Genomic DNA, 24,586 nt, shown 5'->3' on the forward strand with positions numbered 1-24,586 from the left:
CTATAAAACTTCTTGGCCATCTGCTGCTGAAGACCCAATGATATGTCTGGTTTGCAATGTTCCCAAAGCAACACAGGAGTTTGGTTTCACACTCTCACACATACATGGCATGCATGCTCATGAAGTGAATGATGCAACTCTGTCAGCAGCAGGTGGCAGAGTTTTCCATCACAGATTTAGGGTGCCCCTTCACCCAGTCTGCCGCAGTCTCTCTACAGCAGGGCCTTTGAGAGGAATTTTATCAGGGGGTACAAAGTTTATTTTGGGCCCCTTTGCAAAGAAGGAGGGGTGAAAGAGCAGGGGAAGGTAGTGACGGGTGAGGAGAATGGGGGCAGGGAGGGGTGAAACAGGGTGGGGGGAGAGTGGAGACCCCAGTCTTTGGAGCCTAGGTCTACCCACCCATGTGGCATTGGCAGCTAGATACAGTAATATGGAAAACCAAACACACTCTTAAGTCTCTCTAAAATCTTTTAAATATAGAAAATCATGCAGAAAATTAGCATCATAGAATGGAAAGTGTCCTGTCCTGTGCGTAAACTTGCTTCTGCAGCAGCTGTAGTCTTGCAGCTGTGTCCCTGAGCTCCTATACACACCTTCATGGTAAGCAGATCCCCAAGCCAATGAGCTATTGTAGCAGTCCCACTTCCTCCCAGATTTGAAACTGTGTTAAGGAGTGTCATGCATGCATTCCTCAGCCCAGCATATATGGTTTGCCAGTAGCTGGGGCCCCACGCTCATGATAAGTGTCCCCAGCATCTCGTGCAGGCAACAAGTTTTGAGTCAATAGGAAAATGTAAGATCCCAGGAAATTTCTGGGCCCCCTCCTTTGGCTCTTGGGCCCCCTTTTTAACCCCTGGGCCCAGGTATAAATTACTCCCTTTACCCCCTCTCCTAGGCCGTGTCCTAAAGCCCACTGAGGATGCAAACCACATCAATATGGTCAAGTACCCCTCCTCCAGGTGGAGGCTGGTTTAACTGTGTGAAGGGAGAATTCCAACTCCTGTCAGTTCTATCTCCTGTGTGGCTTGAAGTGTTGACCATTGTTATGAGGGAGATTTCACACTACATATTCTGACTGTGATGCAAAACTGTTTCACTTTCAAACACCTGTACTCATTGCAATGTCTCGAAAGACACATGTACCAAATTTCGCCTTTCTGCCTCTCGTGGAAGTAACGTCTCACAGTTTTGATTTCACTCAAGCCAGTTAATGCGTGAGGCCCAAACATCTTTATCATGAAGATATACCAGGCTTCATCAGTAGTTGCTTTCCATGGAAATGATACCACAGAGCAATGTATTTCATGCTAACCCTCCGCCCTTCCTATCAGGCAGCCAAAATCTGAATGTTGAAAGGTGACCCACAGACATGCTATACAACAAAAAAAGGGAAAATCAAAACCAGAAATTTGGCCATAGTCTGCATCCTGTATTGAAAAGACTTGATTCATCTCATATCAGGGAGTCCCAACTCACATGCCATTTCCACCACTAGCACCATATCACTGGTCAATGAAATACCACGTAGATGCTTCTCCGGAGAACACCACAGTGCCAGAGCTTCTGGAGGCTAAAATCAAACCAGACACACAGAACTGCCTGTCTGAACTGGCACCGCTGTTCCAGCTGCTGAACACATGAGGCACGAGCAGAGTCTTTTCTAACTCTTTTCTGAGTCTTTCTGAGTCGGCAAGGCCAGGAAGGGATTCATTAAAAAAAAAAAAAAAAGCCACAACTCGGCTTGTAACATGCTTGCATCCCTGTCCAGTTTTATATAGAAAGCATTAGATCAGTGTAGGAATAAAGGACTATGGGTTGCTGGTGAAAGAAATGCATCATACAGATAAAATGCATCCTCTACAGCAGTTGTCTTTCATACTGGCAGTGAATTGTTGATCCTGTAGCTACTGAGCAGCAGTAAGGTCCTCAAGCTGCCAATATCTGGAATAAGGAAAGAATTGGAATTTCTGCATAAAAATTACAGGGGACCTTTAAACATTCTTAGTGTTGCCAACTCTGACTGTCACTGCTCCTGGTTTTCTTTCTCCAACATCCTGCCATGTTGGAAATTCCTGGAGGCCCTGTTAAATCTCCAGGGTTGCTCTCAGAAGTCACCAGGAGATTGGTGCGGATTCCGAGAGATTCCAGGTTAGACCTAGAGTGTTGGCAATGCTAACCATTCACCAAGATGGTCCACTCCTATGCTGCCACCATGAGCAATCATAGCAGCAAAGCTGTAGTATGAAACAATAAGGCAATAGGACCTGAGATTCTTCTGTTTGCCCAGCCTTCTCAGCTTTCTTCTCCTTCTTGCCTGCCCAGCAAGAAGGCCATGTAGGTAAAAATGCTGCCATACCTTCTTCCTGTATCCATCACTACCAGCTCTTGCATTTTCCACCCATCCTGTTTGTTTCAAACATCACGATAATTTCCACTTCAAAGGCCTGCAGTGTGCTGCTTGCCCATCAGTAATAACAAACGACACATCTCTGCTTTTTTCAAAAATTCTTATTACAACTAATTAAAAAAGCTGTCCCTTCCTCGTGACATTGTCCAGTTAGATAAGGCGAACACTTTCTATTACACTACTTCTCTATAAAACAAGAAATGAAAAAAATCCCAACAAATAAGAACTATAAACATAAAAAAGATGTGGACCTGGCCTTCTTGTTGATGGCAGGTCAGAACTCTAAAACTACAGTTTTGTGAGTCAAACCATAAAAAATATGGATTCAGTTCAAGTTCACCAGTATTTTTTTCAGTTAAGTTCTAATTCAGACACTTTGTACTGATTTGGATACATTATCATGCAAAACAACATCAAATTCATTAACTGGCTCAGGGCCCAATCCAATCCAGTCCTAGCGCTGGCGCTGGGTGTCATAAACATGCCCCAAAAACACATTTATGGCACCCTGTGAGGAGGGAGCGCCGAACCAGGGCCAGTGCCAGTTGGTAATGGGCCCAGTGCTGGGTCGAGGATGCTGCAGGAGCACATAGAGGTAAGTTGCCAGGTGGCATCGCAGGTTTTCATGGTGGGGGAGGCATTTGAGGGTGGGGTGGGACCAGCCGAGACCTTCTCCATTGGATCCTATCCTCCATGTTGGGCTCATCTGCGCCAGCAAAGTAGCCAGCACAGTCTTGAGAAGCCCCACTGCGGGGTCTGGAGCTTTCCTCAGTGGAACGCTTTCCTCAGGGAAAGGTTGAGGCTGTTTATCCAAGGATTTTATATCTGCAGATCTGGTTCAATGCAGACTCAAGCCAGACTTGGCTCAACCTGGTCGCCCTCTGAAGGCAGCCAGTGCTTGGAGGACGGCTTTTTCTGAAGATTCTGCAGTCATTCTGCAGCTTCTGCAGCTTCATTCTGAAGTGTGGAGGCAAAAAAAACTACTTCTGGTTTCCCTCAGAAAACTGAAAGTGATATTTTAATGCCTTTAAAGGCATTCTGAGGCACCAGGAGGGCTTCCCCAGGTGTCAGAATGCCTTTAGAGGCAGTCTAAAATGGTTTTATTTTTTCGTGGTTGATGGTATTATCCTTAAAAAAAAAAGAGGACTGAAAGCAGTCTTATAGTAGTGTTACGTGGTTTTATTCCAAATTAATATTTTAATCAATATTAAAGCATTTTTATCAAGTCCAATCACTGTTGTATAGGTGGTATATATGTTTTTATGCCTGTGGCTGTCAGCAGACATAGCCATAGGCATAAAACACATCACACCAATCCCAAAGAGCACAACTACATAGTCAACTACTTCAATTAAACTTACAGGAGCCATTTAAGACTTGCATGCTGTTTGTATAAACAACTACAATGAACCAATGTTGCCAAACACAACAAATTAAGACATTGCCAAATTAAAATGTTGAGAAAATAGCAACTTGAACCAACAGAATTGAATATAGCATTGAATTGTTATGGGGAAAAATTGCTTTTAGTGCAGGAAAAAACACACACAGATATAGCAAGGAACAATTAAACATTTGCTTACTCACAAGTAAATGCAACAACGTAGCTCAGTTTCACCCTTCATAGGGTTCAATACATTTATTCGGTTGGAGGGAGGGACTTCCTTCAAGTGTTTTTGGGGCCTGTGTTCATTGGATCAGGAGCATTTGGGTGGTGTTGCACTCCTCTCAGCTTGCCCTTTCCAATGGACCAGGGCACGGCTGCCTACTCATGAGTAAATGTGCACTGTGGCTTCTCCACTTTCCATAGGGCTCCATGCATTTTCCATGGCAGCTTCTGAGCATGCTCAGAAGACTCTACAGCCTGTTAAAGCAGGAGTGCTCCAAGGGAGTTAGGGACATAAAAACAGTCAGAAGCACTTGGGATGATCCACAGTCACTCCACAGCCACTAATGGTCACATGGTGGTGTCATTTTGTTAATTGAGCAGAATATTGTGTTTGTCGTTTTATGAGCCCAATTTTGCGTTACGGCAGTGTTATTCTGCAAATACCATTTTAGACTGCCCCTACTTAAAAGGCATTAAAACATCATTTCTGATTTCCCCAGGGAAACCAGAAGTCACTTTTTTTTTGCTTCCAGGGTTCATTTTGAAGCCTGCAGAGGCTGTAGGCGGATGCTTGTGGCCTCTGCTGGCGTCAAAAAGCCCTCCAGAGGTAACCAGCGCATAGCCTTTGGAGGGTTTAATGGCACTGAAACCACAAATTTGGTTATTTGCTAAGCAGCCACACACACATATAAACGGAGTACCATGTTCTCTTCAAATCAGTTATCAATATCATGTTTTTAATCTCCCCTACTCAAGTTCCTAACCTTTCTTCCAAAAAACTTCACAGGTTTAGCAAAAAAATGAAAAGAACTTATCCTGTTTAGGATCCAATGGGAGAATGGCAGAAAGAAGGATCTGCAGTGCCAAGGACACTCAAGAAGCTTGAGCTGCCTCAGTTCAAGAATCCTCCATGTTGAGAACTTGTTGATGAGTGGTCAAGTCTCAAGCACCAGGAGGACCACCAATCTCTCCTGCATCTTTTAACATCACCCACTGAAAAATGTAGATTTTCCAAATCAGCTGATTTAAGAGGACTCCTCACTGCCCTTCAAAAATATCTCCTCCAAATTATTTGCATTATTAATTATTGAACAAGTTTTCACTTTTTTGTTTTAGGGGTTCGGTTCCAGTTCAGGTTCAAGGCTACCAAGACCTTTTAGGTTCCAGTTTTGCTTGAAAGACAGTGTTTGTTTGACCTGTGTTACCACTGTGTTATGTTATTTTGAGGTATTAAGAAGTAACAACGAGAAATGCTCTTAAAAAACCCCAGTTTTGTGCAGTTTCATCTTGCATATTGCACATCCACAATCAAAAGGTAAACCATGATGAAAATAATTCCCCTTCCCTTGCAAACTGAAATGGCACCTCTTCTACTTTTTGTTCTAATGAGACCACTTGAGAAGAAAGAAGAAGTTATCAAAACTGTAACTCTATGAACTTCTCACAGGTGAAGTTCAAAAGAGGTCGAGATAAAACCAAGTTCACCTAAGACATTTTTCAACCTCCTTCTAGACATCTGGCATCCAAGTTCAGTGATAGTTTTACAATAATGCTTGCTGTTCTACTCCTCTCATCCATTTCATATCATAAAATTCAATTCTTAACTAGTTGCTGTGCAAGCTATAACAGTCTTATTTTCTTGGTCACTCATACATTTAAATGTAAAGAGCCAATTGAGACTAAAGTTCACTTGCAATTTGTTGCAGCTGCTGTGGCAAAGACCCCCTTGCAAAAAAAAAAAAAATCATAATTTCAAGAGGATTCTTCTGGTTAAAAAGCCATTTCCTTGCAAGGGAAGTTCTGGAAGATACCAAAGGGGGAGCAAAACAAGCCCTGAATTTTACAAGCACTCCTAAAAAGCATTTTGGAAGCACTGTATTAATTCAAACAATTGCAAAAAACATTTTTACTGAGTTAAGAAGCACAGTCCTTCCAATGGAACAAAAGTTTTAATATAGAGTGAATTTTTAACCTAACTTTTGACAGACAGCTGTTCTGCTTCAGTGAACACGTTGCCCTTAACAAGATGCACATGAGGTAAAATGCATCACTAGGTTTTGTTCAGGGAACTGTAGAAAGGAGGCTGGAGGCCAGTTTTGCTTTGTTAAGGCCCAATCCTATCCAACTTTCCAGGGTTAAAGCAGCTATGCCAATGGGGCATGCACTGCATTCTGTGGTGAGGGGATAGTTATGGAGGCCTCCTCAAGGTTTGTTTCCATTTGTTTGTTGTAACATTTGTTACCTTGCCTTGGGGCTGCATTGTGGTTGCATTGGCGCTGGAAAGTTGGATAGGATTGGGCTCTTACTCCTCTTAGGGACAATGAGAGTCACAAGTACCCACATGAATACAAGCCCCAAATATTATATCAGCCCAAGCTCTTTCCAAATAGTATTAGCTTATTAATAGGAGGAGGTCTAGAGACCATTTGCCTGAAGATAACATCCACAAGGTCGCCAGTTCGAGGCCACCGGCGAACTTGAAGCAGCTAACAAGCTGAAGCAGAGCTATTCCATCTGCTCTGAGCATGGGAGGATGGAGGCCAGAATGTGAAACCAGATCAGATAGAAACACCTGAATGTTGTGGTTCTTGAAAGAAAGAAAGAAAGGCGGTATATAAATACCTGTATTATTATTATTATTATTATTATTATTATTATTATTATTATTATTATTATTATTATTAATAATAATAATAATAATATTATTATTATTATTATTATTATTATTATTATTATTATTAATAACTGAACTATATATCTGTGAATAATATTTTTGCAAATGGAGTCCCTAGAACTTTCATGAATACAGTAGATTAGGTGACTCGGACTTGAGTTGCGAAAACGTGTGTTTTTTTGTTGACTCATTGACTCATGAGTCATGAGCATGGAAGACTCTGAAGAACACTAGAGTCATGGCCCTTTGACTTGTGACTCATCCCCATGCATGCAGACTCAAGTCTGCCTGTGTCTGGGTGTACTTTTTTACTCTTTTTGTGGCATGAAAAACCTTGTGGAGTCATCATTCAGACCGGGCAAATAGCAGAGAATTCTAAGCACAAGACAGGGAAGGGTTAATGTTTTCTTTTTGCAATGACTAGGAGAGGGGAGGCAGGGGCAAGTCTGATAGGAAGGAAAGAACCAATGATCACTGGATCTTTGACTGAAGGAGGGCAGGAGGAGGACCCAAGGGGGTTCTTGCTGCAGAAGCCCAGGGAGGGAGAGAAAGGAGGCAGGGAAGCTGGGTGGGAGGGAGGCAGTTTGTAGCAAACACACTTTCCTTCGCATAACTGCTACTTGGAGGAGGAACTCTCATTGAATGGCTGGTGCAAATGGGACTACTTCTGAGCTATTAAGGATCTGGTGTCCTGGTAAGCCTCACAGCTGTTGCCACTTCTGTCCCTGTTCTCTCGCAGTCCTTCCCACCTCCTCCTGCCCTTTTTATAGATGGGACGGGCAACAGGCTTAACTCTCTCTCTCTCTCTCTCAGCCCTGTTTTTTTTTCTGCAGTGGGCATTTTAAAGGGGGTGGGTCAAATCACTAAGGGTGACTTGGTGACTTGGAAAGTGCCCCCGTTATGACTCATTTTCATGTTGAATCATAAGAACAGCCCCACTGGATCAGGCCATAGGCCCATCTAGTCCAGCTTACTGTATCTTATGGTGGCCCACCAAATGCCCCAGGGAGCACACAAGACAACAAGAGACCTGCATCCTGGTGCTTTCCCTTGCAGCTGGTATTCTGAGGTGGCCCACTTCTAAAATCAGGAGGTTGTACATACACATCATGGCTTGTAACCAGTGATGGATTTTTCCTCCAGAAATTTGTCCAATCCCCTTTTAAAGGCATCTAGGCCAGATGCCAGCACCACATCCTGTGGCCAGGAGTTCCACAGACCAACTACACACTGAATAAATATTTTCTTTTGTCTGTCCTAACTCTCCCAACACTCAATTTTAGTGGATGTCTCCTGGTTCTGGTGTTGTATGAGAGGGAAAGGAACATCTCTCTATCCACTCTATCCTTCCAGTGCATAATTTTGTATGTCTCATGGGTGGCGGGGACTCGAGTCATGGGGGGGCAGTGACTCTAGACTCGACTCAAGTCAAGCCATGCTGGACTTGCCCATCCCTGCAGGACTGAATAGTAAACTGTCATATGTCATTCATTTGCAATTTAAAAAACTGTGGGCTTCCTACTGGTAACCTAAGACATGGATATAATGTCTGCTTTCTGATTGGCTGAAGAACTTCCAACACACTAAATATTTGTGTGCCCCCCCCCAGAAAAATAAAAAACTTTGTACCCCCTGATAAAATTCCTCTCAGAGGCCTTAGTCTGCAGTGCTCATGTCTAGAACTGCACCTGTCAGTTCATGTTTCTACCATCACTTCTCTCTGACAACTCAGTGTCAATGCTGGAAACAAAGTAGGATGGGTTGCAACTCTCAGGCCCAGCATCAATATCTGACTACATTAGACAGCTGCAAAGGCCCCAATACCCCAGCTGGGCAGGATCCATACACTCAAATGCCCTGATCCCCAGGAGAGGTGTTCAAATTATCCATGACTAGGATACAGGCAACATTTTCTGCATGTGGAAACAAGCTTTCATATACTATATGGAAAATCTGCTTTCCATGCACAAGCAGCGTGGACAAAAGGTTTACATAAGGAAAATCAAGCTGTATCCCATGAATCTCATCCACATGCAGAAGCAGGGGTTTTTTTTTGCATTCAATTATAACACAGTTGTGCAAGGGCTAGCTTGAACACATGCAGAATGGTGTGAGTGAGTTTAAATTCCACCTGCCGCCATCTGGATTTGGATTTGATATGCAAGCTTTTTAAAAAAAAAAAATTGTGAAGACTGGCAACGTACAGGACACCTTGATACTAATAACTTTTGCTTGCAAGTATGTCAGACTGGATTTCAATGTAGTTTCCTTCCAAGTATGATTAGAATTGCAGCCTTTGGCTTTCAGTGTACTTTCAATATTGATTAGGATGCTAATCCAAAATATGAAACTAGGATTTGGGGAACTGTTACCCTGAAAGTGACTTTTGGAGGGGAGTGGGACATGTTGCATGTGCATTCTAAATATGGAGTGCCAATTTAAAAGGGAAATACTTATCATGCTGACTCTTCTATCTTTTCCTGGCATTACTGGTTTGAATTATAAGCCCATCCAATCAAAGATCATCTTATCCTAGTGGGTTTTGTACATGGCTCAGCCAAGTAGGGCTCTGATCTTGACTAGAGCCTGGAGCTTATTATCAGAGATAATAAAATACATTGTGGTATTTTCCCCCTTTCAATACAGCATATTAAAAATACAATAAATCAAACGAGACTCCATGTGACAAGGTTAGATCAGTGGTGCCCAGTTTTTAAAAAGAAAAGTAAAAGAGGCATTAGGAACACTGCCAGTAGGCAAGAAAATTTCCTACTAAGTATAGATTTTTAAAGAAAAGCACAACAGCAAACAGCTCTCTCTTTGCATTTAAAACTATAATTGCTTCTGTCTTCCAAATTCACATTTTGCCTTGGTCCTGTGGTTAAGGATTCCATTCTCCAGGTTGCTAATTATTGGAGATACTACTACAGCTACATGTTTTTGCACTGAAGGAGGCCTATTATTGCTGTGCCTTCAGGATACTCCAGTCAACTTTACTGACCACTATGCAGTTTTGTTTGCCCACATTGGTATGAAATACCATCTGGTAATTTTTTTCCCTCCTGATGATGCTGCAATCTTTGTTTTAATGGTAACCTCCAGCCTGGGGGACCATTGGTGCAACAGTGATCTGAAAGACCTTTCAAGGGCCTTCTGAGGAATGAGATTGCTCAATGAGATGTCACACCCAGGGCCTGGGTGAGTCTACGATCAGGGAGCTCCCAACCCCCTGCAACTCTCTCCAGGGCTGAGGTAAGCAAAGTTCCCTTCAGGGCCTGGATCATCTGAATAAGACCAGGGTTGTTACCCCCTCTGGCCTTCCCCTCAACCCTGCTCCCACCTGGAGAGGAGTGACCTCTCCCTAGGCTGTTCAGCCTCCTTATGAAGCCCGTCTTGGGCTGGGCCAGCCCCACTCCTTCTGGCTACGTGGCTGCTTGCTGCTCCCAGGAGGCACTAGGCCCTACTCCCAGGGAGGTGTCCTGACTGGGACCCCAGTCCTGACAGTGCTTGGATCTTACTCCCAAGGAGGCCTCTACTCCTGAGGAGTTCTTGGCCACCCTTGCCCAGACCTGCAATGATGTCTCCTAGTCAAAAACAAAAAGTAACAAATGAAGGTGCTACACTTGCAGCCACTAGCTTTTAAAAATCCTGGTGGTTACCATAAATTTCCTCAGTATTAAGAGCTGCTAATTTTTTTGTACTGTAAAGAACTCTGTGCTTGGATTACCTGCATAACAACCAGAAATTCAGTTAGTATTGGACAGATATTTCAGTCCATTCTAACATGTTCCTGAGCAAGTGTATTAAATTGCACCTGCATGTATAAAATCCTGATGGTCTTAAGGTTATTTGTATGTAATTTTGTCATTTTTATTAAATCTTCCACCAAATGGTCTCAAGACACTAAAATAGAACAAAAACACAACAATCATATAAAAATAAAAACAATAAGTGTAACAGTGTGACCAGGTAAATGTAAAATTCAGAAAAAGATGTAGATGAAAAGGCCCATTAAAAGGGGTCTCAGAATCACAAAAAGTAATTAAAGGCATGATGGAATGGCCCAGGCTTCTCCTGACATCTGAAAGACAATAAAGAAAGCACCAGGCAAACATGTCTACACAGAGGTTCCAAAATTTGGGCACGACCTCAGGAAAAGTTCTCTCTCCAGGAGCCTGATCCAAGAGAATAGGATCTAGAAAAGGCCTACAATGAAACTCTCAGATTAGTGGACGGGCTTGCAAGGGGAAAGGCACACATGCTAGTTAACCAGTAAAGAATAGCCACAAACACACTCAAAAACTGGTTGTGGGTGTGAACTACAGAAAGGTAGGTCAGAGAGACATGGAGCCACTATCATTATGGGTAACTTTGAGCCATAGTTCACAAGGTCCAAGCCTCAAAACTTGTTGTGAAATCCAGAGTTGGAAAAATAAGATTTGCTTTGATGGCACGCAGAATGCATTTCCCTGACCACTTAGAAAGCACACACCATTATAGTCTGATATTAGGAGCTGGGTTTCTAGGTTCAAAAGAGTGACTCTTAGGTCAGCTTGAGGCAAAGAGTTCCACTGAGCTCAGTAAGCCCTGTGTTCCGGATATGATTAATGGAATTTCAAAGCAGACTGCACATTAGCACAGCAGAATTGATCTGAGCAATTTATTGCTGACCCATTTATCAGTGTTTCTAATTTCCTGAGCTTGTGCACTGAACGTTTTAGTGACGTGTTTCTATCTAAGGATAGTAGATTGAAATGAGGCCCACAGAGAGCCAGAAGTATTCCTGCATCAGAGGCGCACCCAGGGCAGTGCCAGCACTGGCGCCTACCTTCAGCAGCTTTCCAGAAGTTTGGGGTGGGGTGGGGTGACATAACTGCATTGCCCCTAAATTCTGGGCTCTCACATTGGTTTAAATGTGAAAGGCCCACCTCCCTTTGGTGATCTTTGGGCCATTTTGGGCCCAGCCACTGTGTGCTCTCGCCGGCGCATAGTGAAAACAAATGCAGGAGTGCCTGGTGTCTGGGCCCAAAGCAGCCCCAAAGATTGCCAGAGGGAGGCTTGAGTGGTGTCATGTCACCCCCCTGCCAAACCTCATACCCAGCCTTGTGACCCTACAGGAGAGAGAGCTAGGATTTAACAGGACATGCAGTCTGTTTTGCTCTTTGCTGTTGAACTTGGAAGAAAATTCCAATAATGTTTCCAGAGCTCCCCTGACCTGATGCGGCTAGTGAGCCACAGGCCCTGCCTGGCCATGCCGAGTCCAGGCTCCATGGCTGCTGCCGCTGCCCATCCCACCTCCCAGGAGGAGACAGCAACAAGTCAGCCACAGCACACGTGCCGGCAAACTCTGCTTCCAATCACAGAGTTGCAGAGCTTTCTAGGGCGACCACCAACCTGAGATGCCAGAAGTCCTGGCCTGGCACTGCAGCACCTCTTTCAGCCTAGCAATGAGGCTGCAGGGCCCTGGGTGGGCTGGCTGGAGACAGGCTGTGCCAGGCAGTCTCTGTAGATGCACAGCAGGGCAAGCCCAGTGGCAGCAGCAGGAAGCTAGGAGGGTGAAGCAGGAGGGCTTGGCTCATAAGCCGGCTTTAAAGTGGGCCATGGAGGGGAGGGGGGTAGGCAGAGTCTGGGGACCAACCCTTTCAAGACCAGCTGGCAGACTGATGATAAAGCCACAAAATGGTAGGAGGCCAAGCCACAAGGTGAAGCCCCAGCGACCCACAGGAGAGGCGAGAGGCTTGGGAAGAGGATCCTGGTGCTGGAACCCCCTCCCTCAGCCAAATCGGAGGGCAGACTTGCTGAAAGGGGGCAGTCCCTGGGGGCCACCAGCATTTTCCCCCAAAGGCCCAAGCTCTGGGCACCTTACCACAGATTGAAGTTCTGGGGGCCAGGTTGGAACCCCACCCACCACACAGGACCCGCATAAATGCTTTTTGAGTCAACAAAGGAAAAACTGAAATATGTCTTCCAAAGCGGCAACTATATTAGTCAGTTACAGGCAAAAAACCCACAAAGAAACTTGTGGGACCTTAAAGGCCAACAAATCAACTGTAGCAAAACCTCCATGAACTGAAGCCCATTTCATCAGATGTATAGATGTGTCACGCTACATTCATTTGTTAGTTCCACAAGACTTTTCATTCCTTGTCACACTGACATGGTGACTTTATGCACATGAAGAGAAGCATGGTTCCATGGACGTGACATGGAAGATACATGATTAGATCTCGTGCTGTTTTTTTAATGGGTTAAAAGCAGCCATTGGTGGTAGGATTTGAACTGAGGCCTCTGAACTAAGTGGAATTTAACCCTTTATCTCTTTTTCCTGATGTAAATTGCTGCCCACAGCTACAGTGGGGGGGGGGGGAGCACACCAAATGTGTTGATGGGCCTGTAGCTCAGTGGTAAAGTACATGCAAAAGGATTCAAGCCCTAGCATCTCATGGAATGGCTGAGAAAGAAAAAAAATACCCACCTGACAGCCTGTTGCTATGAATTCACTAGGTGGCTTTTAAGATATTTGAAGATGTGGTTCTGCCACTGTCATATGTGGTTTGGTGAGGATTGCTTGCTTCAGGGAGGCTGAGAGTTCTACTGATTCAGGTTGCTGAGATTTCAGACACGGGCCTTATGATGTCAGAGATGAAACTTGGAACTCTCTGCATGGAAAGCATGGCTCTGGGACACAGCCCCATCCCAGGAACAACCACTCCGATCAAACCAAACCGATCACCACTCAAAACAGCAGCAAATTCGGCTACCCGCCCACCCCAAATTTGACCATCCTCCCTGCCAGCAAGCATGTGAGCACTCGTCAACACCACCAGTTCCTGTGTAACACCCCACACACCTGCCTGTGTCCCAGCAAGTGTGCACGCACACAACCTGGTCCAGCATGCACCTTTTCATTGGTGCCATGACCTCCACCTTGGCTTCCTGCAAAGTGCTAGGTCAGGAGGATCCTGGGAGCAGAACCTCTCCACTTCCAGCACCCACCCCACCTGGTCACTTAAGAAAAAGAACACAGTGGTGACAAATCTGGAAGAGGAGGTAAGCCCCCCCTCCAAGTGTTCTCTGAGCATGTAAGAAAAAGATGGAGCAGCCCTGAGTAGAATGGCTGGGCTGGGGGAGGAGGCAGGCAAGCAAACACAGGTCACATGACACCACCCACCAGTTTGCAGTCTCCCCCAATTGCTGCTCAAAGCAGATGTTTCAATTAATCTCATTCAATGGCATAGCTAGTGGGGGGCGGAGGGGCGGTCCGCCCCAGGTACCACCCTTGGGGGGGTGTAAAACCACAAATGCCCCAACATCGCTAACATTATGAAGGTTAGGAGTAACCCCATCAAGCTATGTACTGTTGGTTGTAGAATTTCCAGCGGAATGCAATGCAAAAAACCAGATTGAAATATCTCCTTTCCATCAAAAGTTATGGCAAAAAAACTGGAAACCAAAAAATGCATTGAACCCTATGGAAAATGAGCCATACTGCGCATTTACTCACAAGTAGGCAAGTTTGCCATAGTTCATCGGAAAAGGGCAGGCTGAGAAGAATCCAGTGACACCAGAATGGTTCCTATCCAATGAAAGCAGACCCCCAAAAACACCCAAGAAGGAAGTCCCTTCCTCCAAGCAGAGGAATGTATTGAGGCTTATGGAAAGCAAAAGTAAGCAACATGGCCGTGTTTACTCACGAGTAAGCAAATGTGCCTTGGTTGCTGGTCAAGTCAGGCAAAGGGGAATGCAAGGCTAGCTGCATGGTCCCCATCTGATGAAAGCGGAGCTCAACAAATGCTCCAGAAGGCAGCCCTTCCAAAGAATAAACTAGGGACTTGAGCTGGTAAGGTGGGCACTGGGGAGGGCTGAAAATCTCACTGCTTTATCTGTGTGTATGTGGGGGGGGAGGTGTTATTGCAGGCAGGCTACAGAGAAAATTCACTTGGTGAAACAGGGCTGGTTTCCCCTTATTTATCTGTTTTTCCTTAATTTAATTATTTATAATTATTTTATTTTGCTTGATGATGTCACTTCCAGCCATGACATCACTTCCGGTGCTTCCTGGACAGATGGTCATTCTAAAAAGTGGGTCCCAGTGTTAAAGGTTTGAGAACCACTGCTTTAATTCAAAACAGGCCAATGAGACATGGGGGGGGGGGGGGAGAGTGACACCCTAGTGAGCAAAATTCTGGAAATTGTGGCATTTAGGAATAATACCATCATGTTATATACCATTTGGTGTAGAATTTCATTCATTGCTTGTGGGAAAATATTCACTGCATTTATTTTTCTGGTCATTATTATTATTCATTCCAAGTCATGACTATTATTATCTCTGTCTCACCTACCTCACAGGGTTGTTGTGAGGACAAAATAAGGGGAGGAACCATGTACACCATGTACACCACCCTGAGCTGCTTAGAGGAAGGGTGGTATAAAAAGTGAATTAATTAATTAAACAATATAATTAATAATTAATTAATTATTAATAATTAAGTAAGTAAGTAAGTCATATGGGGTGACAAAAATTTATGGGCCCCGGGTGTCAAATGACCTAGCTACACCTCTGATCTCATTTATGGTCCACCTCCACCCATCCCCAAAAGTTATCTGTTGAGAGCGTCCCTGAATCTCTCTGTGCCTGAATCCCTGAAAAGAAAAGCTGGGCAAAAAATCTAAACATCAATTTCTTTTTCTACCATTATAAGACTGAACATTGCCCACAAAGGTATTAGTAGGATTTACTTCCCCATCCTTGAGATAATGTTTCACCAAATTAATTCCCAAACTATGCCCTTGGCATTCTTAAATGGAAAATACTGCATATTTGGAATTCCCTGCAGAATGAGTGCCTTTGTATTTGTGGAAAAAATAAAATAGTTGATGTGCTGCATTATCTATTTCCGGTACAATTGTAACCAGGTCTACTCAGAAGTAAGTCCTTTTTTGTTCAGTGGGGCTTACTCTCAGGAAAGTGTGGTTAGGATTGCAGCCTTCATTGTCTACTGTATAGAGCTAAATGGTTTCATAATTAAATTATCAGACTTTATAGAGGCCCAGAAAATGTGTTTTCTTCTTGCAGATGCAGATGTTTGTATAACAATGGAGGATATCTCCAGTTGCTAAAGCTGCTCAGAATCTTAGAACTAAGGGCCCAATCCTATCCAACTTTCCAGTGCCCGTGCAGTCGCAATGCAGCCCCCATATAAGGAAACCACCATTCCTGTACCTTGAAGAGGCCTCCATGACAGCTCCTTCACTGTAAGATGCACCAGACATTCCATTAGCATGGCTACATCAGTGCTGGAAAATTGGACAGGATTTGGCCCTAAGACATTTGAGAAAAATTACGGTTCCTTGTTTTGGTATTTAATGTATATAATTCTGGTCTTTTTAAAATGTACTTTATTTCTATATGCAAACTTCTACTCCCACAGCACATTGCAAGGGACTTTGACCAGGTTAAAGGAATCCTAAGAGTAGGGAATCCTAAGAGTAGGAAATCTAAAAGAATTAAGAGTTCCTCATTACTTTGATTAGATTTGCATAAGAGCCAGCATATGGTATTTCATTTTGGTTTTGACCCTCATAGCCTGATCCTTTGCAAAGTTAGGCATGCATCCAATTCTGCATAGAATTGGGCTGTTACTATCCACATACTAATCTCCGAGCACTTCCTGTACATGTGCATTTTCTTTCTTCCAGCATTATGCGTTCTTTTGCTGTTCAAAAAATCAACTTATTTTCATGCATCCTTATGGCTATATGTATTCCAATCATGTGTCATACACAACAGGTGTTTGAAAATTTGTATCATAGAGCTACAATGTGCATATTTGTTAGGGGGGGGGGGCTTAGCTCAGTGACAGATCACATACTTCATGCAGATGATCCCAGATTCAATTCCTACGATCTCTAGGTAGGTCAGAGAAATTTGCCTGTCTGACATCCAGGAGAGATGTTGCCAATCTGTGTCCACAATACTGAATGAAATGGACCAATGGCTTGACCCAGTCTAAGGAGTGCTGTCTTTCTCTCACCAGAGAGAGAAGCATGCATTCAGTGGGAAAAGCAAGAATTGTTGCTACATAAGGCATGGAACAACTCAAACACAAACACACAACTGGAATACAAACTGTGACTGATCATGAAGTGAATTACAGACAACGTCCCACCCATGTGTAAATTATCAGTAGCAGATCAGAAGAAAATCTACTAACCTGGACACAACAAATATACTTACAAAGTGTTTTGAAAGCATATTGACCCAGCAATCCAATTGAACACATTATATATTATTTTTAATGTGTAGACTGGAATCATTCTAACCACACACCATTAATCTACAAGGGACTCGCATTTTAATAGCAAACAAAGTTTCATTCCTTTTGTTTTTTGCAGTCCTATTCTAACTTTTATCTAAAGTCATCTTTGCAAAAGGAGGAAATAATCTTATTCAATCAAACTAAACGCCATCAATGTAAAGAAAAAAAAATAAAGCCTTGTTCTTTAACCCAAAATGGGATTTATTAACAAACAAGTTCTTATGTTCTACAAAACAATGTTTTATAGTCTAAACAGTTCGGGAGAATGGATAATCTAATAAAGGTCCATTTAAAACAAAATTATTAAAATGTTATGTGCTAATTATTTAGGACATAAAAATCCACAATTCTTAAGACAGCAGCTTTCCAGTTTTGAAACAATGAATGTCAACAAAGTTAAATGATCAACAGAAGACTACTCTCTTCAGAAGAATACTCAAAACCATTCTAATTTCACAGAGAAATACCAGAAGCAGCAACTGAAGAAGATTCACTAAATTGCCCTGTGGTCCTAACATAATAAGCACAATTTCAAGGATTGTAAACTCAAGGGCTTCTCTTAGAATATATTTCTCATCATTCTATATGTGACTATGTGTTCCTATAATCATGTACCCCATGTAGTTCTCCCTCATCCCATGGCAACTTTGGTAAAGCTCTTTGCTTCTGATACATAGGGCCAAATCCTATCCAGCTTTCCAGAGCCAATGCAGCCCCACGGTAATGTTTGTTCCCTTGCCTTGAGGAGGCCTCTGTGCCTACCCCCACTACCACCAGTCCCTTTCCAGAGGGACTGGAAAGTTGGATAGGATTGGGCTCTAAGAAGTGCTATTTCCTGGAAATAAGCCGCACTGATTTCAGTGGAACTTATTTTCAAGCAAGTGGAAAGAACAGAGTCATGTTAGCAAGAGATAGGTGAATGAATATATTGTACCACTGTTGATTCTGATATACTCACATGGAAGAATTTCAGATAATTCCAAAATGTTGCTAAACACAGTCTATACATTTAGCTGGAGCAAATAATGTTTTTTTTCCTCTATTGTACAAGGTTGGGCAAGTCTGCCTGAATTCCCACAAAGCCAAATTTCCTGTACATGGGCAAAATGGAATCTTTTTCTCTTGACAAGCTCTTTTTTTATATTTGCAGTAATTTTAAGATGTGGGTGCATTTAAGCTGATGAAACTCCACCTGAAGCCAGTAGTAGTACAATCAAGGAAGAGCTTCATCCTGAGTTTTTGTGGTATGTATAATCTACTGGCCATAACTTGCGTCTGTATGTACGACCAACACGCATTTCTCAAGATTTCTATCCTCCGAGTGAAGTCCCAAAGTAAAAACATTACTTATCTGGGTGGCATATCTTGAACTAAACCACCCTGATTCAGAGTAAAGGTTGTTGTCCAAAATGACTGAAAAGCACCAGAACACAAAACATCACAGTTAGCAATTCAATATATTAAATTTGACTTCCAAAAGTATCTTTATTTACTTTGAAGGCTCTTGCCAACATTTTCATTGTTAGTTGTATGAGAGTTTTCAAGTATTGTTACAGAAAATAATAGGATTGTTCATAGCATATAATCTAGTTCTACGAGATTATATGCTATCATATTATCTGATTTGTTACATTGTCAATACTACACTGGTAATAGCACCCCAACCACTGACCTACAGATACTAATACGTTGGAGTGGCTGCAACTGCCATTTCTGTCATTATTAGTACCTCCAAGTGGTATCTGTGTGGTGTTAACATTGTCTAGGGCGAGTAATGTACAGAACCCATTAGTGAGGCACCTCATGCTCATAGAAGTTTTTGGTCTACTTTAGGAGAATAAAGACTGGGAGACCATGTGAAGGAGGAAGTGCAGCTAGAACAAACTTCTGAGAAGGCTATAAAGTGGAAGAAGAAAAGAGCACTCTCGCATCAACTTCATGTATAGCAACATCACAGGTAGTAGGTGGGGAAAGCCTTCTGACTAACAGTCCAATCCTAACCAACTTTCCAGCATCAATGCAGCCATGGCATTGCATTCTGGGGGGGGGGGGAGGGAGGAAGCAGTAATAAAAGGCCTCCTCGAGGTAAGGGAACATTTGTTCCCTTACCTCGGGGATGCATTGCAACTGCATCAGTGCTGGAATGTTGCTTAGGATTGGGCAGTAAGATCCTAGGAAGTTCTTGCCCCATCAGAGCAGTCATACTGGACTAGAAGGGCTGATAAGTCTGACTGAATGTAAGGCAACTTCATATGTTCATCAGTCTTCTGATGAATACAGAGGAAATCATTACAACCACATGGGGCAGCATGGTGTAAAGCATGGAGATGGAAATGAAGACACAAAGGGAGGGGATAGTTGAGGAGCTTTTGAATCTACAACCGGACCCTTCCCCAATTTTATCCTTTATGCAGTTTTTTGGACCATGGCTTGATTTCAGAATATTTTGTGTTACCTATTTTGTTACCCTAAAGTCAGAGAAGCAGAATCACTGCAGAGCAAGTAATCATAATGGCCATTTCACTGACTAGCATAGGGAAGCTGCTCATTAGTCTGGGCTAAATTTAGCATTATTTGTCATCATTCTTGTTGCTCTTCCTCAACCCCAATACCACCACTACAGTCTTCATACCAATTTTAAATCGAAAGCTTCAAAAAGTCTTAACACATGTAGATGTTGTCAGGTCATTTCACATTTGCAATGTGAGTTGCATTTTTGGGTGATGGCAGGTATTTTGGTAGCATTCCATTAAAATATACATCTGCTGCTAAAACTTTGCTGAAGATGCTTCTTTGTCTATGTGACAGCAAAGTTCAAAAGCCAAACAATTTGTGCATTCTTGCTCAAGTATTGCATTTTGTTTCTCCTTGGAAACAGTGCATGCTACTATTTATACTAGTGATAAATATTTGAACACATTCTATTATTAAGAAGCTACTGAGAATAGGTCAGCCAGCTGACAGCCCAATCCTATGCATGTCTACTCAGAAGTAAGTTCCAGTGTGTTCAATGAGATTTATTCCCAGGAAAGTGTGGACAGGATTGCAGCCTGAGTGACTTTGCAGATTCTTTCTCCCTTTTGGAAAATGCTTGTTAAGGCATTCAGTATATTTCCTTTTCAGTGTTGATTGAATCTTAGCAGTTCAGTTGCTGTATCATATCAAACATATATTTCAAGGACCTACGTTTGTCTGAATCTGTGACAGTCTGGCAGGTGACTTTTTCTGCAATCCATAACTTTTGACACCCTCTACTTCCTGTGGAATGCAGAATACCTTTGCAGTTCAAATGCACATGAGAGGAGAATACAAAAAAGAATGGAATAAAGATGCTATGTTCCTAATCAACTCCTGAGCTGTTCAAAGGTGATAAGGACAAATGAACTGGATAGGTTCAGGTAAGGACCTTTCCCTGTCCTTAGTGTTGTCATAGTCACCAGGCAACAAGCAGAGAAAATGTCAACACTCATTGTGAACACCTAAGGGCCAGAGGAGCCATGATGCAGATCTGTGATTAGATCTTCCAGGTTTGTTTTTTTTTAAACTTAAGTGCAGCTGTGGAAGGGGGAAAATGGGATTGGAGCAGCAATAGTTGAGAAGGAGGGTTTAACCCTTTCTCCCTAAGCCTTTTTCCCAATTGAATCCTTCCTGGAATCTGCTATTAGCTGGGCTGGGGGGGACGGGACAGACAAGCATAATATGTACTGTATATATGACAGTATCTGGGGAAGGGATTTTGACCTGGAAAACAACAAGGGGAAAGGGTTGTCCTCTCCTTCAGTGCTGCTGTCCAGCTCCAAATCCCACTCTTGCCACATTAGCTCTTAACCAGATTTTGCTTCAAAGTTTATCTGGATGCAGAACTTTTCCATCATTATCTGTTTGAGTCCTAAGATCCTGGCCAGCAATTAGTCTCATGAAGAGCAATTATGAGGCAGGGGGGTGGACAGTGGTGGGCAAATCCCTTCACCCTTTCACAGTAGATTTGCCCCAATTCTTCCATTTCCTAGCTTCTAATTCTTCTTGCTCTGTCACTTCTTCCCTTTTGATTGGCAGCTGGGGGAGGATGCAGCCTATACTCCTCTGGGAGCAGGATTTGGCCCTGGATATCCAGCTGCTGCTCACTCATCTGAGATAAAGCATTGCCTCAGCTGGGGATAGCAACAGCTCTTCCAGTAATCTGAAACACATTGCATGATCCTAAGTGCTCTCGCACACTCACTTATTCTCTCTCACTCTCTCGCGCACACACACACACACATGAATATGGGAGAGCCCTTTCCACAGCATTCAAGCAAGCGTGTAAACCATCACAGGCTTGTTTGGAAGTCAGTCCTAGCCGTGATCTCCCCAGAGCTTTTGATTTCCTGCCCAATCTGGTGGTTTCACTCTGAACGCTTGTCTTATTATTCCACCTTCTCTTCAGGTTGTTACTCTCCACAACAAGGAGCAAGCGGATGGCCACAGACTGCTGTCTAGAACAGCTGTCCTTGTTAAGGGTGCTGCCAATGAAGATGGGTTGCCAACAGTCTGCACTGGATTGTATGGATCAGAAATCCATTCCAGAGACAGAGTTCTGGATGTTGGGGACAAAAGACGGACAGAGTCGTGCCAGTTACATAGTAGTTCCCAAACTTTTTAGCATCAGGAGCACCTGAAAAAAGGTTTTCACTTAACCAGCTGCTCAAGCCTCTGTCTGTGGCTATTAGGCAGCAGCGCTCCCCCCCCCCCAAGAGCAGGCTGTTGAACCCCCGATGCACAGAGTCCAATCTCCCCTGTCGGTTTCTCCAACCACCCAAGATTGGGCAGTGACTCTGGTGGGCCAGCCTGAGAACCACCAGAGGAGCTCACACACAGTGACATCACGGCTCAGGGGCAGGTGAGGGCGCGAGGGCAGGAAAGAGGCGCGGTCCTACCTCGCCCTGCCGGTGGAAGTGCTTCAGCCCCTTGCCCGCCTGGCCCAGGATCTTGCCCTTCCTGCTGCCGCCGCTGCCCAGCGCCAGGCCCTGCGGGAAGGCGGTGGAGCGGTTGGTGGCCTGCGTGGGCGCCTCGCCCAGGAGGGTGGCCTTGATGGAGTTCACCTTGGAGCCGTCCAGCTGGGAGCTCTCCACGAGCAGCACCGCGGCCAGGACCAGCAGCGGGCGCGGGGAGGAGGAGGTGTGCCGGCCGAGCATGATCATCGCCGCTCTTCCCCGGAGTGGAGGCGGCTGCCGGGCCGCAGGAAGCGCGCAGGGGCGCGAATCAAAGCCTGGGCGCGGGCATCCTGCGCGCCTCCTTCCTCCTGCGCGCGCCTCCCCGCCCGCGGAGCCCTGCCGGGGCTTCAGAGGCAGCGAGAGGCGGGTCGCCCCCCGCGGAAGCAGCCCCCAGTCCCGGCAGAGCCACTGGCCGGGAGTGCTGAGCGCGCTGCCCGCCCGCGCTCAGCTGGTCCCGAGCATCCCGCGGGAGCGGAGAGCGAGCGCCCCACGCGCAGGACGCAACCGCAGCCGCGCTCTCCTGCGCCCTCCCGCTGCCCCCTTCGCTCTTATAGCTCCCCGGCCGGGGCTGGGCTTTCTCTCCGCCCCCCAAAGCCGCCGAGTGACAGGGAGCGACGCTGACTCACGCCCTCGCCCACTCCCCACATCTCCTCCCTGCCCCCTCCTCTTCCCCTCACCCCCCGGAACGGGCCGATGGACCAGAGCCGCACTGGCATCAAGGCGGAGACTGGAGAGGATGGCCATACAGTCATTTGCATTCCCGACAGTGGAGCTCCAATTGCCTTACTGTCCCTCCTTGACGTACCCCTCTTGCGTTCACACGGCCTTTACCACCCCCCACCCCCCACACACACACTTCGTAGTCTTGGGGTTTGGCGTGTGGGTTCCTTAAAGTCGCTTCTGCATCCGTGTCTCTCAACTGGCCACGCCCGACAGAGGGGGCTCTGGTGAAGGGTTCATTCTCCAGCCTCTCCGGGGACTCTTGGACATGCGATGGATGCCCCTGGCTGGCCCTCTGGCCTTGCCACCGAGATGGGAGGAGTGAGCTGATGTGCTGACAAAGGGCTGCTGCAGGCACATTTCGCCCCCCCCCCCCACTGCCTGGACAGAATTCACCTTCAGGGGTTGGCAGGTTTCCTGCAGGTTCTGCCACTTGAAGTGGACCTTGTGTGGGCCAGGCTGAGCAGAGCTTCTTCCCCACAGACTTCCCCATCTGAGGGATGGGCGTGGAGGGGCTGTGCCTTTCATTCTGGGCTGCAGAAGTTCTCACCAGAGACAAAACCAGATGTGAGGTCAGAGCCCCGCTGCAATTAGGGCTCCTTTCTTTCCACAGAAGAAAACTTTTCTGAGGGAAAACTCTATCACAGGTTACAAGCCACAATGGGTATGTATAGTCTGAGATTAGCAGGTCACTCATCATTAGGGGTGGGTAGGATTTTTTTTTTCTGTCATCCAAATTGGCCTTGGATGGTAGTTTTTTCATATACCTCTGACTGGCAAAGGAAGGAAGGTAAATTCAGTAGGTTTAATGCATTAAAAATGGGTCACTTGTTTTTAATAAAGTGGCCCAAGTTAAACCCAAGCCACAGGCTGGAATCTTCATTGGGTGGTGCCAGGGCAAGTAGAAAGCCGGGGAGTGGCAGCAAGATGCATATATCTGTTGCCTGTGTGTTCCCTGAGGCATTTGGTGGGCTGCTGTGAGATGCAGGAAGCTGGACTAGATGGGCCTTGGTCCTGATCCAGCAGAGCTCTTAGGTCTTATGCAGGGCTGGGGTGTGGAGCAATGTGGAGAGGCATGATTTGCAACAGGGTTTTGGAGCTGGCAGAGGGAGCCCTACACCTACATCCTGCCCTACACCAGCTTCGTGGCTCCGAACCATCGTCCCTTCAGGCTGTTGTTGGCCAGTGGTAGGAAAGAAGTTGCTGAGCCATCCACCCCACTCCCCAAGACTAGTCCCAGCTTCAGCATCTTTTCCTGGCCAGTGGGGATGGATGATGAGCCCGCCTTGGGCAGGTGCCCCTCTGCCTTCTTATGCACAGCCATTGAGGGTGACTCATTTGAGTGGCTCATCCCAAATCCAGGTGTGATGGACCCAGCACAAGAGAGAGGGATTTCAAGTGGCCTCACCCATCTAAGGCTCACTAGTCCAGTCCCACTGTCTTTTGGAATAGGGCCATTTATAGCAGGGATTCTATTTCACAGCTGAACTCCAGGAAGGGAAGGTTAGGAAACATAATAAAATAAATATTTTTCTAAGTTTAGATTATATGCAGAATGGTGATTGGCTGTTTGCTGTGACCAATCAGAGAGCAGTACAACAGAATGGTAATAATACTATGTTTGTTACATCAGAGGGGGAAAGGTTAAGCTGTTGAAGCAAAATAACTGCTGCAGTTCCTCACTAAGGGTCCTTCCAGTCTCCACCACAATATCTGGGGAGGGGGAAATTATTCATAGGAAGCAGCATTATACCATGCCAGGTAATTACTTATCTAACCAGTGTTCCCAGCGATGCATAAGTATCCTCTGGCTCGACCCTGAACAGTTTGGGGATTTTTGCACTATCCAAGTGGTGGTGATGGAGCTCTCTAAGGGCCTGA

The 24,586-nt window shown here is 44.9% G+C and overlaps 1 protein-coding gene across 1 annotated transcript in view; it reads right to left on the bottom strand.

Moving 5' to 3' along the window:
- DKK2 (dickkopf WNT signaling pathway inhibitor 2) overlaps positions 1-22,192 on the bottom strand; it is a 76,278-nt gene extending 54,086 nt beyond the window's left edge. The window contains exon 1 of the mRNA XM_066632702.1: positions 21,929-22,192. Coding sequence (XP_066488799.1) covers positions 21,929-22,192 — 264 coding nt within the window. The remainder of the gene's footprint in view (positions 1-21,928) is intronic.
- Between the last annotated feature and the right edge of the window lie 2,394 nt (positions 22,193-24,586).

This window comes from Tiliqua scincoides, chromosome 6 (assembly GCF_035046505.1).
Source record: "Tiliqua scincoides isolate rTilSci1 chromosome 6, rTilSci1.hap2, whole genome shotgun sequence".
In the NCBI taxonomy this organism is placed as follows: Eukaryota; Metazoa; Chordata; class Lepidosauria; order Squamata; family Scincidae; genus Tiliqua; species Tiliqua scincoides.